Raw genomic sequence first — 15480 nt, forward strand, 5'->3', positions numbered from 1 at the left:
TGTTGACATATTTGTTAATAACTAATTAATTAAACGAAAAATCGTATCCAAAACTATAAAGGAACGTTACTCAAGGTCTGTCCTGCATTCTTTAATTCCAAAAGTGCATGAATTCTTCCTGAAATTGAAGCATTAGTGAAAATTCAATAGATTGGAAGGAGAAATATGTCTTTCCTTTTCGTGCAGTATCGTGTTCGCTCTCTAACAGGAGCTCAGATACCTCTTTGTACATTCTATATTCCTGTTACTTTCTCGAGATTTAGCTAATTTCTGATAGATGAATTCCGAATCAGCGACCTGATTTTTAAACGAGGAACGCAATAGTGTGCAACAAGAGTAGATTATGCTACGTTCCATCCGTCATAAATTTTAATTTGCAAAAAATCTAATTAATGAAATTAATTTATTAAACTTTTGCAGTTGCATTATTTTTAATTATTTTAATTGCACCTTCGACTTTCACCCTCTCCGATTTGTATTTCAAAATTTATATCCAAAGGACTTATTCTGAACTGATCAACTGGAAATGAACTGTTTATTTAGATTTATTAATTATTTAAGTCTCATTTAAACAAATGTACTGTCATCAGATTCATGAGAAAGGTTTATAAAAAAATTGAATACAGTATGAAATATTTAAATATTTATTTAAAATTTCTAGATTTAATTTACAATATTATTTTACATCGAACATAAAGTGTCAAAATATTTATATATCAATATTATAAGGTAACATTTACATAAATTTATTATAAGAACTATAATTTACATAAGTATAATAAATAAAGAAGCAAATAAATAAACATAAAATTACGAAAGTAATCGTAAACGGCACTGTTTTTTCAATTATTTAGTAATTCATGATACTTATTTATCATTTCTTTGTAAATGTGATTTTTATAAAAATTATGGGTACATTTATCTTTATAGGTACACTTTCTGAAATGTATGTATTTTATCAATGCAAAACGAAGAAGCTTATCACTCAATAAAAAAAGAGAGAGAAATTAGAAATTGTTCGTTTCCATCACTTTGCTATTGAATGATTATTCTAACTATTGTAAATTACAAAGAACGTAGTTACAAATTGAATATTGTACAAAATATTTTAATATTTATAAGTCACTCAAATACATAAAAATGCGCTGTTGTAAGTTTATAATATCAGTATGAAAAATTATTTTATTATGTTACTATTATTATTCTCTCTAATCACTTTGACATTTAAAGTTAGAAAATTGTTCAATGTTATATTATTTGAGTTGTATTATAACATTATTATATTATTATCGTCGTGATAATATATCAGGTATAGTGTAGTATAATAATATCATATAACATAGTATAATAGTATAATATAGTGTAGTTTAATAATATAATATAACATAATATTATACGTATAATAGTACAATATAATAATATAACAATATTATACGTATAATAGTACAATATAATAATATAACATAATATTATACGTATAATAGTACAACAGCAGAATAATATGATACAATTCTTACAAAAAAATTACAAATTGCACTTACACAAGTACTACATAATTACAGTATTTGTCCTATTAAAATATTTTTACAACGATGTAGGAATAAAGTTTTTTTTTTTTGACTTTTCATACGTATAAAAATCAAAAGCAGTTGTTTCGCAGCTTGTTTCTATCTTCGCTTTTCTACTGGAATTTGTATTATCGAGATACAAGTTGGCGAGAATAGAAATCTGGCTGCTGCGTCCAGAATAATTTTGGTAGTAGAGTGTTAATGAAGGTAGAAATCGAAAGAAGACTGTCTCGCCGTGGAGATTTTCTAATTCGTCAAGTTGGCTTTTCGTTAATTCTGCCTTAACGCTGGCGGAGTGATACGAGAGGATAGTTTTCTCTTTCGCTAGCAGTGACACAATCACGAATTTTTAATATATTTGTATATCTATAAGTAGATTACAGAATCATTAATGAGCAGCGAGATTATTGTGAGCGTAGAGGAATAATATTGATTGTACGATTACAAAATGAACATACATTAACAAAAATTTAATAATATTTGTAAATATTGTATCTTTTGTCTAAATTAAATGAATTATTTGTTACGCGAGATTATCCATTGAAATAATATGACAAATAACTCCAACTAAAGATAAAGGTAAAGTTCATATAAGAGAATCAAAATCAGAAAAACAAGTATTAAGTATTTTTGATTGAATAATGTTTTCATCATATTTTACAAATAATAACTTGTTTCGACAGATACTAATTGAAACTAAAAATTACTTTATTTGAAATAAGAATAGAACTCATTTACTTATTCAAGTAAAACATTATTTTAAGGTAATGAATGAAGCAAGTAATATATTTTTGTAGTATATGAAATATATTATTGTATAAAATTATTTGAACCAAATTCTATTATATGAAATTACATTTCTGAACAGAATATTTCTTTCTCAACGTAGAATTGCATACCTTTACGTACAATCATATTAATCTTGGAATTATATTCACGTTTCGAAAGATAAAAATACCTCTTTTTTTTTCATTCCAAGAAAAGCCGCCAACGCTAAAAAGGAACGTAGGTTCACTGATGGTTTCTGTCTTCTAAAAATCGATCGACTATCGATGCATCTTGTCCCGGTCGTAAACGATCGTCTTACACGTTCTTTAAAACCAAGAATGTCCATCGAGCAGTTGGTTTCCGAACCATCAAGATCACGTTGACGGCCAGCGAATAAAGAGCACACGTATATAGAAGATTTCCTTTCGTCATTCGTTTTATGTGGTGGCCGTTTTACGAGCACCACACTCGGCAGATTCTTGATCGGGACTTCGAACAACCTGGAAAATCCAATGTAATCGTACTCTTCGTAACTTTTGTTAAAGACGAGGAAAGAAAAGAGATGAAAGGGATTTAATTTAGTACCTAACACCTCCTACAATAAACAGTTTTTAGAATTGTTATATTCATTTATATATGTGCAATATCTACCAACTACATTATATATATAATATATCATTATTATATTCCATGTGTGACGTCTTCAAATACACTCAAATAGTTTAGTAAACGTTTGACTGCCGATTTTTATGGAAGCAATTGCAAAATCAGAAACGACGCAATTGCATTTTTCAAGTGCATGGAAATGCACAAAATTATTTTTAGATTTCATCGAATATTACTATTTAATTTTGATTCATAATATTTGAAAGATGCAGTTTCATCTAATTACGCGAAATAGTTTGTATAATATTTAAAATATTCATTTGTTGTATTACATTATATTGCGTAATTGTTTTGAACTTTCTTTAGCAACCTAGAAAATCCAAGCCTGCACTTTGTGTCAAAAATGGGAAGAAAGAGATGAAAGAAATTTAATTAGTTCGTAATACTTTTTATAATAAGCTGTTTCTGCGGATGTATGCATCTGAAAAGCTTTGTTGTGAAATAAGAATTTCTTTTTATTAAACGAATAAATTTATATGGTACGTTATAATTAAATTTATTTTACATTTTAAATTAAATTATCATGAATAAAAATCCGCAGTCATATTTATTTATAAGTAAAAAAATGGAATTGCACGTTTTTGGGATTGTAAAAAATTAAGAAAAAATGTGCTGGAATGAAATTTTGTTCAGATGAGACAATTTGAGCATTACTGTTATTTCTTTTGACGATGGTTTGTTAGAATTAAAATATTATAATTCTACTGTCAGAACTAATAATTAATGATCATTATAATTATAAATATATTTTATATTTTATATTTAATTGTACCATACACACAATTATAACAATTGTAAATATAATTATAATATACGTCTGTAATATACGATGGATACGTATGTTTAAGATAAGAAGTGTGTAAAACAGACTACACAAAGACTTGATCATTGCTATTGTAATTAGAAATACCTATTTATGTAAGATAACTCATTAAAATTTATGGGAAAAAGAATAAATTCGATATTTGGCGATTCAATTGTTTATAGATCACTTGTTAATCTTGTGAAGAAGGGATCTGGATCTGTGATATCGATGTAGCTGCACTAATTACCTTCCACATGCCTGTAATTAATCATAAGCATGTAAATTTTATGTTTTTACACTTTCATATATTTTGCAAACCGTGTACAAAAATAAATGGAACGTGTTGTAAAAGAATCTGCGTAAAGGTAAATAAAACATGTTGGTAAAAGTTAATTGTGTAAAGGAATACTGTGTAAAGAGAGACACAGGTAGTATATTCAATCCTTGGTATCGGATTCACATTAATGGGGGCAAATTGCCATTTTTTGGTAAAAGGATATGAAGTGAAATTTCATTCGTTAGCGTGAATGAAATTTCGCAGATTTAAATTAAATAGATTTTATTTTATTTAATGTGGATCATTGGAGACCATAAGAATTTAAAATCAAATTGATATTAGAGTTTTTCATTTTATCGAATTTTTTACTACTAATCTCTACCAATGTAAAATAACATTAAAAACTTTAGTAATTTAAAATTAAATAGGAAGTAGTATTACTAACTACATATATAAAATACAATTTAAGTAGTACATGTTTTAATAAAGAATAGTAGTAACGTAATCTTAATTACTACAGTCATTTGTGATTCAACGACACTATTCGAGAGTTAATTTTTGGAAGGAATGTATTGAAGTAAAAATTTCGTTTATATACTGTAATTCCTTCTGATCAATAGTATTATTCTAATTCTCTCTGATCGCATCTTCCAAGGATTAACATAGAATTAGAATTGAGTCACTTAAATGTCATATTGATTACCTAATTTCATAATTTAAAGAAGAACATCATAAATTCTTCATTTAAATTTGTTCCGAAATTTGCAATTATTCATGTTATCTTTGTATGCTAATTCAGAAAAATCTTCAGTGAATTCAAATACAAATTATACACCTGTTAAAAAAAGATGATGAATCTATTAGTTTGGTTTCCGATTCAATTTTATTTGAAAATTTATTAAAATTTCTATTCAATTTTTATTTAACTTTTGGCTCTGATAATGAGTACTAAAAAGAACGCCACTAAAACTTCATTGTTTAAAGGAAATAAGTGTTTTCGTGAATAAAACGCGGTTTGTTTATGTATATTGCAGTAATTACTTAAAAAATTCAACTGAACGTAGGGGAAACACAGCGCGTTTTCTATCTCGCGGGTTAAAAGGTTGTTCAGGTAGCTAAATAGTTTCCAACAGGGATTTGGACAGCAGTTATTCTCATCGTGTACGATTATCTGGTTAGGTATTAAGAAAAAATGAGTTTTTTTCTCCTACCCAGAATAAATTAAAGTTCCTTGGAGAAAAATGAACAAACATTCTGCAATTTTATGTTAAAGTTTCTACCAACAAAATGAAAGCTAAATTCTTCCGAGCGTTTTAGTTCTACATTAACGAACACTTGAAAGTTGCTTTACTTCTTATACCCTAAGGAAGCAAAATAAATATGAAAGAAACGGGATCTTTTTCAATAGTCCTTTCATGATCAAATTTAGAAATATTCAACTTCGTCTACCTTTCTCTACTTTTTATATTCAATTCAAGGATTGTTTTCAAATATTGTTAAGATAAAATCGGGATATATTTTGACGATTCTAAAAGGCAGTCGCAGTTCTCAAAATATTCGTGCCTAAATCTCACTTGTAACGAATAAGAATTTTCAGTAAAAAAAATTGTAACGAAATATAACGCGTATGGAAATTACTATTTCATTTTTTTCTTAAACTCAAGGAATTTGTTAACGAAAGAAAAATACGATTGGGTGGAAAATTATTCAAAGAACGCAACAGCAGGCTTTTTTTGGCTGTTTCATCGAACACAAATTTAATTATACCGGACTTGTACCTCATTTGCATTCAATAAAGAAAAGGCTTCGATCTTCAAATCCATAATAAATTCAGCTACATAAAAAATATTTTCCAAATATTTTCACACATTACAACAATTAATAGAAGAGGCATCTTCACATTCCCATTCGCTACACGATGTAAAAACGTCTCAGAAAAAAATAAATGATGCGCTGCAAAAATAAAAGTTTCGTGCTTTAAAATGAGCTCCAGTTGATTGTTGCACGATTTCCTTTCACGAAGTTATAACATTTAAAAATTTTTAAATATACAAGAGTGACACTCGTTAAAAAATTGTTAATCTATGTAAAAGTGTCGTCTGCGTTCAGGTGTCATTATCATCATGTTATTGTTCAATTCGTAACAGGTAGCAAAAGGTGAAACAGAAGGAAAGTCATCGAGGATTCAGCGAGGAGAGGGCACGTTGTGCTGTTGCGCTATTGGTCGCCGTTAGGGGTGCCTGAACACTTCGTGGGTGGTTGGGAGCGACTATATAAAGCGTTTCACGGATCATGGTACATCGCAGTTGCTTTTACGTGTTGCTTCATCCGCGTTTCAAGACTTTTTCCTCCCTGGAACGTGTCTGGAAACGTAGAAACATCTTTTTTTCATCCGATCCGCCGCGACCGTGCCTCTCGCGTCTCGCGTTCCTCAACTTCCGTTTCCAAGCGTAACGCGTCTTATCGCCGAACGAAAGAATTCCCTTAGCGCCCGGAGATAGTTCGAATTCTCTTCGTTTTCGTTTCTGGTGACGTTCGTTATAAATATTGATGAAGAAAAAATAGTTCGGACGGTTAAACCGTGAGAAGAAGAGAGTAATATTCTTTGTTGCGAATTGAAAAATTTTGTTCGAGGATTAACGAGCAGATACGTATAAGGAAATATATTAATAGTTATTAAGGAGGTAATTATTAAAAATTTAATGATTATATTCGGCAAAATTTATCAATTTTGTATGATGAAAATATTTCATGATTTTTAGAATATAAGAATGTCTCAGTAATATATATTATATTTGTATAATAATATTTATAAGAAACTTTACGTATTTGTAAAAATATTATTATATTACATTTTACATTTATTGATATTGATATTAGTAATATTGCCAAATTAATTGTTATATGAAAGTATTTCAATGTTTTATTTTTATATTTAGAAAAATATTAATTAATACGAGTCAGTTACTCGACAAACATTCTCTGGTCAGGTTAGATTCGAAAAATTAATTATATATCTACATCAAACACTATTTCAAGATCAGAAAATAATACACATTACGTGAAAATAATTTTTAAAGTGATTTACTTTTACATTTTGGCAAATTAATTGTGCATTCATAATAAAAAATATTTCACGATTTTTGTAATATACATGTAAAGAATAATAGCAATGTAGTTTATAATATGCAACATATCTCAGTATTCTCTATTTTTAAATAATTGTAAGCTATTTTACATTCGAATAAATAGAGAAGAACAAGAACAATCAGAATAACGGTGGAAATATTTCGATTTCCCTTCTTTTTTAGGAAAAGGAAAATGTTTTCACGGTGCAGGAAGACGCAATTGGTACCGTGCTTTAGCAGCATAGAGATCGTGATGTGTTTGTGGGTTGCGTGTGCCGTTTTAACTCTGGTCGCATCTCAGCAGAAATTTTACATTCAGGGCCGATACGGTAAAAGGCAGGAACCACGCGCAGGTAAGCAATAAAATTATAAAAAGCATAATTAACATATAATACATCGAACAATCCATAGACCCATTCTTTCTTTCCTGGGACATTAACCATCACGTTATAGTTTGTACGTTTGAAACAATCCAACCAGAATTAATTCTACAAGAATTAATCGTGGTTAGAAATTTTAATTAAGAATTATTCATGCACCTTCTCTAGTAATTAAAATTCATCTTGAAGTATGATCCATCTTTCATAGCACGCTCGTTCGAGTTTCTGCGATACTACGTGCACGTGTGTATTATTTCCTCTGCACTCGTTGAGGCTTATCTTTAATTTTCCAGCCGTGTTCGTATTTTCAGTTTCTGCCACGCATTTCATGCGCAATGTTCTAATCAAAAGAGTCGCGGTCGTTTTGCGGTCCTCTTCAATTAGTTTCCGGGTTCTAACTACTCGATCTTTCCGGAACTCTGAACCGGATCTATTTGCCGAATTGCGTGAACGGGAATGGAATTTTCTGTAGATACAACCCTTCTTTCGATGTATACATCGTACACTGCTGCTTAGGCACTCTTAGAACACTCTTTAATTTTTAACCTTTTAATACTATGGCTTTAATCAGAAGTACTGATGAATTTGATCGACTAACTTTTTTATCAGTTTTTAATACTGATATACATATATATCTTTGATTGATATCAAATAGAAAATTAGAGTACTGATATTGAATTAATTCTCATTTGACACTGATGCAACAAACAATTACGGCTAACTACAATATATTGTACATTGTTTCATGTTTCGTGTTTAATAAAGAACACAATATGTCATTAACAGACATATTAATATTATATTATATATATTATTAATATATTAATATTAATAATCGTAAATTTATATTATTTTATGTTTCAATAATAAAGAACGCAATATATTGTATATTATTTCATTTTCCACATGCACTTATTAACAACTAATAATAACAATATACTCGTATTTACAAAAATATTCATCATAGATACTAAAGTTTTTCAATTGTACGTATATTTTATAATACAATTGTTAATGTATTAACAGAGTTGTTATTATTAATACAATACTATAATATTTCAGTACTAATAGTACAATTTACTATTATAATAGTAAATTATAATACTACAGTATGGTATATATTATTATTAGATACTATATTATATAATTAATCGCACAATCACATTTATCTTTTAATTTACAATTGTCAATATATTAGTATTTATCAGATTCTTTACCGCATGGAGTATTATTTAATTTTTTGTTTCTAACTTCGAAACAAATACATGTAGTATACTTGTCCTAAGACCATTGGACGAGAGCGTAATTAATTATTGCGCTTCGATTCCTTCTGTTTCCCTTCGTACTTCCAATTACGGAAATCTTTTCTCCAACATATCTCCTTTGCTTCTTCGCCGTTCTCATCTCGTCTTCTGCTTCGTTGCTACTTTTATATTTATCCTTTTTGTAACAACGGGTCAAAGAAAATACGCGTTGTCCTGTATACTTGACAGTCAATGATAATTGTTTTCGCAAGAACGCTCTTGTGAAATTCGATTCAACGAAGCAATTAGCTATTGACGTTCGTGTGACACAAAAAGCGAAGAATCGTTTATCGTCTGGTGGAAATTGTAATATACCAGAAACTTTACGAAGCTTGAAATGTTTGTCCATCTTGGATAACGATGATTCGTTACCTCCGGCTGAGATATTAAAAACCGTTACATTAAAGTATTGTTACTTATTTGCAAAAATGTCTAGTTATAAATAAGAAATTGATTCTCAAATACGTAATTACACATAATTATAAGACAGAGGTGTTTGGGTTAGCTGAAATTGAACTTTGCAGCTGTCTCAAATTTGCAACAGATTTATGGCCATTATCAGATCATTTAATTAGTAAGCAGTTAATTATGATCTGCGTTAACATGTAATACTAACAGTGTAAGAAGGTACTATACTCGTTAGTAATTTATGTAAATTTATATCTTTAAAATCATCATCAAAAATCTAAGAGATCTAATAATTTCGCTTGAGTTTATGACATTTGAAATTAATAGAATGAATTTCAACAATATAAATACACACGATATAATTAACACGATATATTAGATTTGTTTGATAAAATAACAGAAACTTCGAGCCGAATGGAATAAAATTAGATCAAAATAATATGTCGTCGACTAGATAGATTTCCAAATATTTCTACTGTTTGTCATACCACTATAACACATAAAATACTCAAAGTAAAATGTTTCTATAATATTTGTATAAACAATTTTTTTATCAAAGTTTTATTTTTTTATTTATATTCTCAAAAATACGAATCTGTACAAAAATTCACAATCTGTTTTTTAAATCGCTGTAGATCGCTTGGAAGTTATTGCTTTAGTAAATTATAAATAGATGGTTGATTTTCATGTAAATTCGTTTTGAGAATAGAATCTTGAGATCGAAAATTGTTTATGTTGTATCAACATTGATATACTTTTTTATATTACGTACATTCTCTAATTTTTTCTAATTTTGTATTTTCTTTCCTCAAAGTTTCTGCAGTCGATTAATAATTGCTATATTAATTTATCACCTAGTTTTCTTGTATTGTTTCTTTACATTTCAAGTCAATAATTCATTTAACAACTGGAACTTAAACAACAATTAATCCACTATTTACTTGCTAAATTAATCTACAAGAATATTTACTAAATTTTATTTTCACCTTTGTGCATTCACACGAAATTTAGTCAGTTAATTATTATTAAAATAAACGAGTGAAATTGCAATTAATAATTCTGTGTAATTTTAATATCTCAGCTTCAGATGCTTTCTACGTATCGGGAGGCAGGTACGGTCGCAACGAAAACTCGCAGAAAACGAGCAAATCGTTGCCGAGATTGGTGGAAGTGGAGATACCGAGGATAGATCGATTCTTTTGGGGTGATCGATACGGTAAACGCTCGCCACCGGATTATCGGACAGTTTCGTCGGTGAATCGATTCAGCGCCGTGCTCAACTTCATGGATCAAGTTGATCTCGATCGAGAGAACGACATCAGCAACCGGAACGAGCTCGATCTTCTACCTTAGGATTATTTCGGTAAGAATTCTCTTTGTGAAAAATTTTGAAACGTGTAACTTGTGCAAATTTAATTAGTATTAAATGTCGACCCTCATCCGTTCCTTGCGTCAATTTGACACAAAAGGACACATATTACTTTATAGCATATCTATCTATCATCTGCGATATCACGCGTAACATCTATTGTTTTTCTAACATGCAACATGTATCTTTGACATTTTTGATTAGAAAGATAATAAAAGAAAGACACATCAATTTAACATATTCGTGATACGAATTTTGTCGTTGTCTAGAATTTGATTTCGAATTTTAAAACTCGGTTCTTTGAATTAATATGAAGTACAAATTATATATCATTTTATATTTTAATATTTTATATCTGATGACGAAGTTGTAATAAATAATAGAAAAGAAAGGGGCGAATGAGGGTTAATAAGAGACAAAAATCGAAACTTTCCAATTATCAGTACGTAATATCCCAGCATTGAAATCACCAATAAGTAATATTCTCTGCTCGTTAACGCGGTATAAATTTCACCGAAGCAGAAAATAATCCCGAGCTTAAAATGCCTAATGAATTCTCACTGAAATTATTAACGATATACTCGTTATAAAGTTTGGCTAACGTCTAATACCAAACAGCAGCTTCTCAAACAGATCGTACCGCGAGTGGAAACACAGTTAGCTTTTTGTACCATTGAAAATAATTATTTCAACAGTTGTTCAACATTTGAAGCGGAGCTTCCGTATAAAATTTCATATAAATTCATGGTATTTTGCAGTTGATGAAATCGAGGTAGTCGAAGTTCATACTGTTCGAAATTCGAAGAGTTCATGGTGCTTTCCTCTCCGTTTCTGCAGACGGGAATCGTCAGAGAAATTCCTCGCGAAGAGGAAGTCTCCCTTTTGTCGCGAGATTGTAAACGTTACGTACAAGTTGCACACAAAGAGATAATTCTCGTCTCAAAGCGCGACGATTTTTTTCTCTCTCTCTCTCTCTCTCTTTTTTCTCTCGAAAGAACAAGCAACGATTTTAGCTCGTTTTCTGTTCCTTTGCAGACATCTGCGAGGACTCGTTGGCTCTTTTACGCAAACGAAACGAACCGAGAGGAGAAATGCGTCAGAGGGAACGAGTGGGTTTTAATTTTTTCCAAAAGTCCTTAGCGATGATTTGTTGTTTTTTCAATCGATTCGAACGAGTGTTGATACGCGCAGAAAATACGAAGTATATATATATATATATCAGCTTCGGTTTACGCATCGATAGAGCGATGGTGTGTGTGTTTTTCTCTTTTATGCTTTCGCTACGAACCGATACCACCACCCTTTTAATTCACTCTGTTAATTCTGTGACGATCGCTCTTTGATTTTTCACCCGTTCTATTTAAATGGCGATATTGCGGAACACGTGGGAGTTAAACTATCACTCTGTTTTCAGTTTATATTTACTTCGTTATTCCGCTTGCGTAATATTTGTGAATTTTTACAAGTGCAGTCGGAAGATTGGAGCATCATTTTCTTTTTGGACTAATTGGAGACTAATCTTCGCGTGCAATTTTCTGAGAAATACTACGAAATACGAGATAAGATAAATGAAATAGAACGATAATATAATAAAATAAGATACAATATGTTATATGATGAAAGAAAATAATAAAATATGAATACAGTAATGTACTAATTATTAGTCTCATTTCTCAAATCCAGTTTTTAAGTACTATTTACGTTTATATCTGCCTCATATTTTGATTTTCGACTAGATGATTTAATCTTGTTGCGTTCCTTTCGTTTTAAAATATAATAAAAGTATCGATGTTGATTTTAAAAAATTCTGAAACGATTTACTTAGAAAGGAAAATACTTAGAAAATTACGGAACAAAATCTGGAGTACACTTGTGTTCTAGGATTTTTGAGCTGTGGTGTATACAACTTATTGAATTCCAGAGGATTCCAAATTTTTCAGCAGAAACATATATAAGTACGAGTGTTTTAAATTTTTTATACCGTAAATTCTTCCTACCAGTTTCTCTCTTCCATTGTTGCAACAATCTTTTATTATCTTCGAGGCCAGGATAATTAGGAACGACATTCGAGGATAAACATTTCATTCTCACGTGGTTTAACGCTTCTTAATTATTTTTGCAAAAGTTCCTCTGACTTGGCAGTAGTAAACGGCCCGTACTAGGTCAGCCCGCCGGGAAATTCCTCGAAGGGGTTCCTTTCTCCTTTATTAACGCCCCGCATCCCACGAGCCCTTTGTGTCACATCTCTGCCCTTTTATTTAACATTACTTTGCCATCGTTTAACGTCATCCCCTGTATTTCAGCAGACAAGATTCGCTTTAAAACACTTTTCTTGTTTCTCCTCTTAATCCTTCTTCGCGCTTCTATTAATATCGAGTTTCAATCGAGTTTCCCATTTTGTTCCCTTTTTATAGTACGATTCAGCTTTTAGTATTAGCTACTGAAGAGCACAACAAGTTCCCATTGTAATCTAAACGGCGAATTTAGATTCGATTGTTTTGCTTGTTCTTCTTTTCTCTCCAAATGACGCGAGTAGGTGGTCGAAAGCGGTTGTACCGGAGATAACAGTAACAGTTTTATTTCTCGGTCAAGTGGCCGTGTATCGGCGATCTCCTGTAGATCAATACGGTTCGTTCGCGATAATTAAACATTACTTGCGGAAAATGCGAGACACGATCGTTTACGCTCTGCTTTTACGGATTTTTGTTTTTTTTCTCGACCAAACCAGTTGCTTTAGATTTCATAGTAATAAATTTGTGACGAATTTGAGATTTGGAGAAGCTTCTCAGAGGATTATTAATTTTTAAGGGAAGATGTTTATAGTTTAATTTGCGCTACGTATAAAATTGTAATTAATTGTAATTAATTGTAGAGAATACGATTGGATACTTGGGTTTTTATGCGTTTCAATTTCTTGCACAATTTTTTAATTTTACATTTTTATAATTATCCTCTTTCCAAATCGGATAAATCATTTACAAATAATGTTCTTTTAATTTAAATTAATTTGCTGAAATGAGATAATATGTAATCTCAACGAAAGAATCAACGAAACTACTGTACAAGCAACTATAGAATGTAATTAAAAAGATGATTTCAGTGAATTTACATTCAAGTGAAAATAATTACTTTAAATAATAGTAATTATATACTATGCATTATTACAAATAAGCAATTATTTCAATTATTTTTAAATACATTCGACTATCTTAATTATTTTTATTTATACTTAATTGTATTAAAATTGCACTTTATATTTGATCGTATTTCGTATTTGTTTCTCAAAAATTACATCAAACAAGCTGAAGCAATATTATTTCAAGTCAAATAAAATGCTGTGTCATTTCATTAATCGTTTCTCAAATATTTTATTCGAATAATACCTAAGCCTGTTTTCTATCTCGCAGTGGGAAAACATCAATTTTCATCCAATTCCATTGATCGTGAAAATAAAGGAAAGATCTAAGATCAGAAAAAGCCCGAGAGATTTTATATAAATCCATTGTTAAAAAATTCTAGAGATATTTTCAAGATATTGGACGGAATTGTTCTATCAATCCCAGCGTCTTCCCGGCATTTTCCTAGACTTTGTGTCAAATTCTCTCAGATCCCGTGTCTCATCAAATTCCTCTTAGCGTCACCCACCCACGAGAAGATGGAATTTCAAAAGGTACGTCGGCGTATTAGTATCGCGATATCGGCGATTACGAGCGTAACGTGTTTGAGTGTCGAATACCGATATGCCAATTAGAAACATCGACGCGTTCCATTCACTTTCGCCGATGAAAACGAAGAGAGCCAGTTGGAAAGCAACGAAAGTAAGATGCATGAAGCTCTATCCTCACTGAAGGAACTTACGTGCAACTCCTCGTCGTCGCATGTGCCAAGATATCTTCAGCAAACAGGAAAATTCTGTCTAGACTGAAGCAATATAAAGTGAGTTGGGAAAATAAATATCGGTAAATAAAAGTTTGCTTGATTGATTAATTGACAATTGGAAAATTAGTGGCTGATTGATCGATCGAAAAATCGATTGATGGAATTAATTTCTTATTAACCAATATTTAAAAATTTACTTAGTTATAAAAAAAGGTGGTTAAAGTTAGTTTACTTAAATAAATAAATTTATTTCTATTATTTTTGATCGCAAACATCAAAAGTAAGACGAAGACTCGTGCAAAAGTTTGAACAAGAATTGTATAAAATACAAAAAAAATATTTCAACAGTTAATCGTCGATTAAATTTTTAGAGTAATTGTTTATACAATTAGAGTTCATATAACAGAAGCGCGCTTATTCCGATTTTTCGTTCATGTAATGAATTCAGGTTGAAATAAGTGAATTCAATCGGCAAAAAATTCATTTTTAAACTGACTAAAAGTTCTTCTGTATTTTTTAATTTTCTTCGATCCTTACTGAATCGGATGAAGATGGACAACAAGTAGCAACGATTATTGCTAGCAACAGAAACACAACCTTGGGAAAAATATTGAACAAGTAACTTTCTGAAGAAACAGGAAACATCAGAAACGATATTGTTGCTTGAGTGAGGATACAGCTTAAAGAAACTTGTCGATGTCGCCGAACAGAGAGGATGCAGTTCTGTTTGGTTGTGAAACTCGTTCAGCAGGGTGATCGAACGAACCCAAGTGATGGAATGCACAGCAGTGGACTTGGTCTACTGGCGGTACTCTCCATGGGAGACAAAGGCCCAGTATCGATTAGAAAGTAGATAATATGCACGACACACCGACGAGTATACTCGACGCAACGAGGTTATCGTTCGTGTGCCTTGGAGCATCGCAGT

General features: G+C 30.7%; 2 protein-coding genes across 4 annotated transcripts in view; one reads left to right on the forward strand and one right to left on the reverse strand.

Annotated features, from left to right (window-relative positions):
- Positions 1 to 2420: 2420 nt before the first annotated feature.
- The window catches only part of LOC122530306, a 44822-nt gene continuing 31762 nt past the window's right edge, over positions 2421 to 15480 (reverse strand). Inside the window, exon 3 of one of the 2 annotated variants that reach the window (XR_006306963.1) lies at positions 2421 to 2836. Coding sequence is in view for 1 of the 2 variants with exons in the window: in XM_043657141.1 (XP_043513076.1) it covers positions 2503 to 2836 (334 nt within the window). In the remaining variant the exon portion in view is untranslated. The remainder of the gene's footprint in view (positions 2837 to 15480) is intronic. The other variant, XM_043657141.1, reaches the window with a different exon arrangement.
- LOC122530305 lies at positions 6331 to 12284 on the forward strand. 2 transcript variants are annotated; one of them, XM_043657140.1, is made up of 4 exons: positions 6331 to 6768; positions 7396 to 7565; positions 10392 to 10667; positions 11709 to 12284. In XM_043657140.1, the coding sequence occupies exons 2-3, from the start codon at positions 7406 to 7408 to the stop codon at positions 10655 to 10657; spliced, it is 426 nt and encodes a 141-aa protein (XP_043513075.1). In that variant the 5' UTR covers positions 6331 to 6768; positions 7396 to 7405; the 3' UTR covers positions 10658 to 10667; positions 11709 to 12284. The 2 variants fall into 2 exon arrangements, with proteins under 2 accessions (XP_043513075.1, XP_043513074.1); XM_043657139.1 differs by having other exon boundaries at positions 6334 to 6768; positions 10386 to 10667.

The sequence above is a fragment of the Frieseomelitta varia genome, unplaced genomic scaffold, assembly GCF_011392965.1.
Source record: "Frieseomelitta varia isolate USP_RPSP 00005682 unplaced genomic scaffold, Fvar_1.2 scaffold_337, whole genome shotgun sequence".
NCBI lineage: Eukaryota > Metazoa > Arthropoda > Insecta > Hymenoptera > Apidae > Frieseomelitta > Frieseomelitta varia.

What these genes read in the sequence shown, in the direction of transcription:
- LOC122530305 (XM_043657139.1), top strand. Translation starts at nt 7,406, where the DNA reads ATGTTTTCACGGTGCAGGAAGACGCAATTGGTACCGTGCTTTAGCAGC. An exon ending in AAGGCAGGAACCACGCGCAG is followed by an intron (nt 7,566 to 10,385) that starts GTAAGCAATAAA and finishes TTAATATCTCAG; the next exon opens with CTTCAGATGCTTTCTACGTA.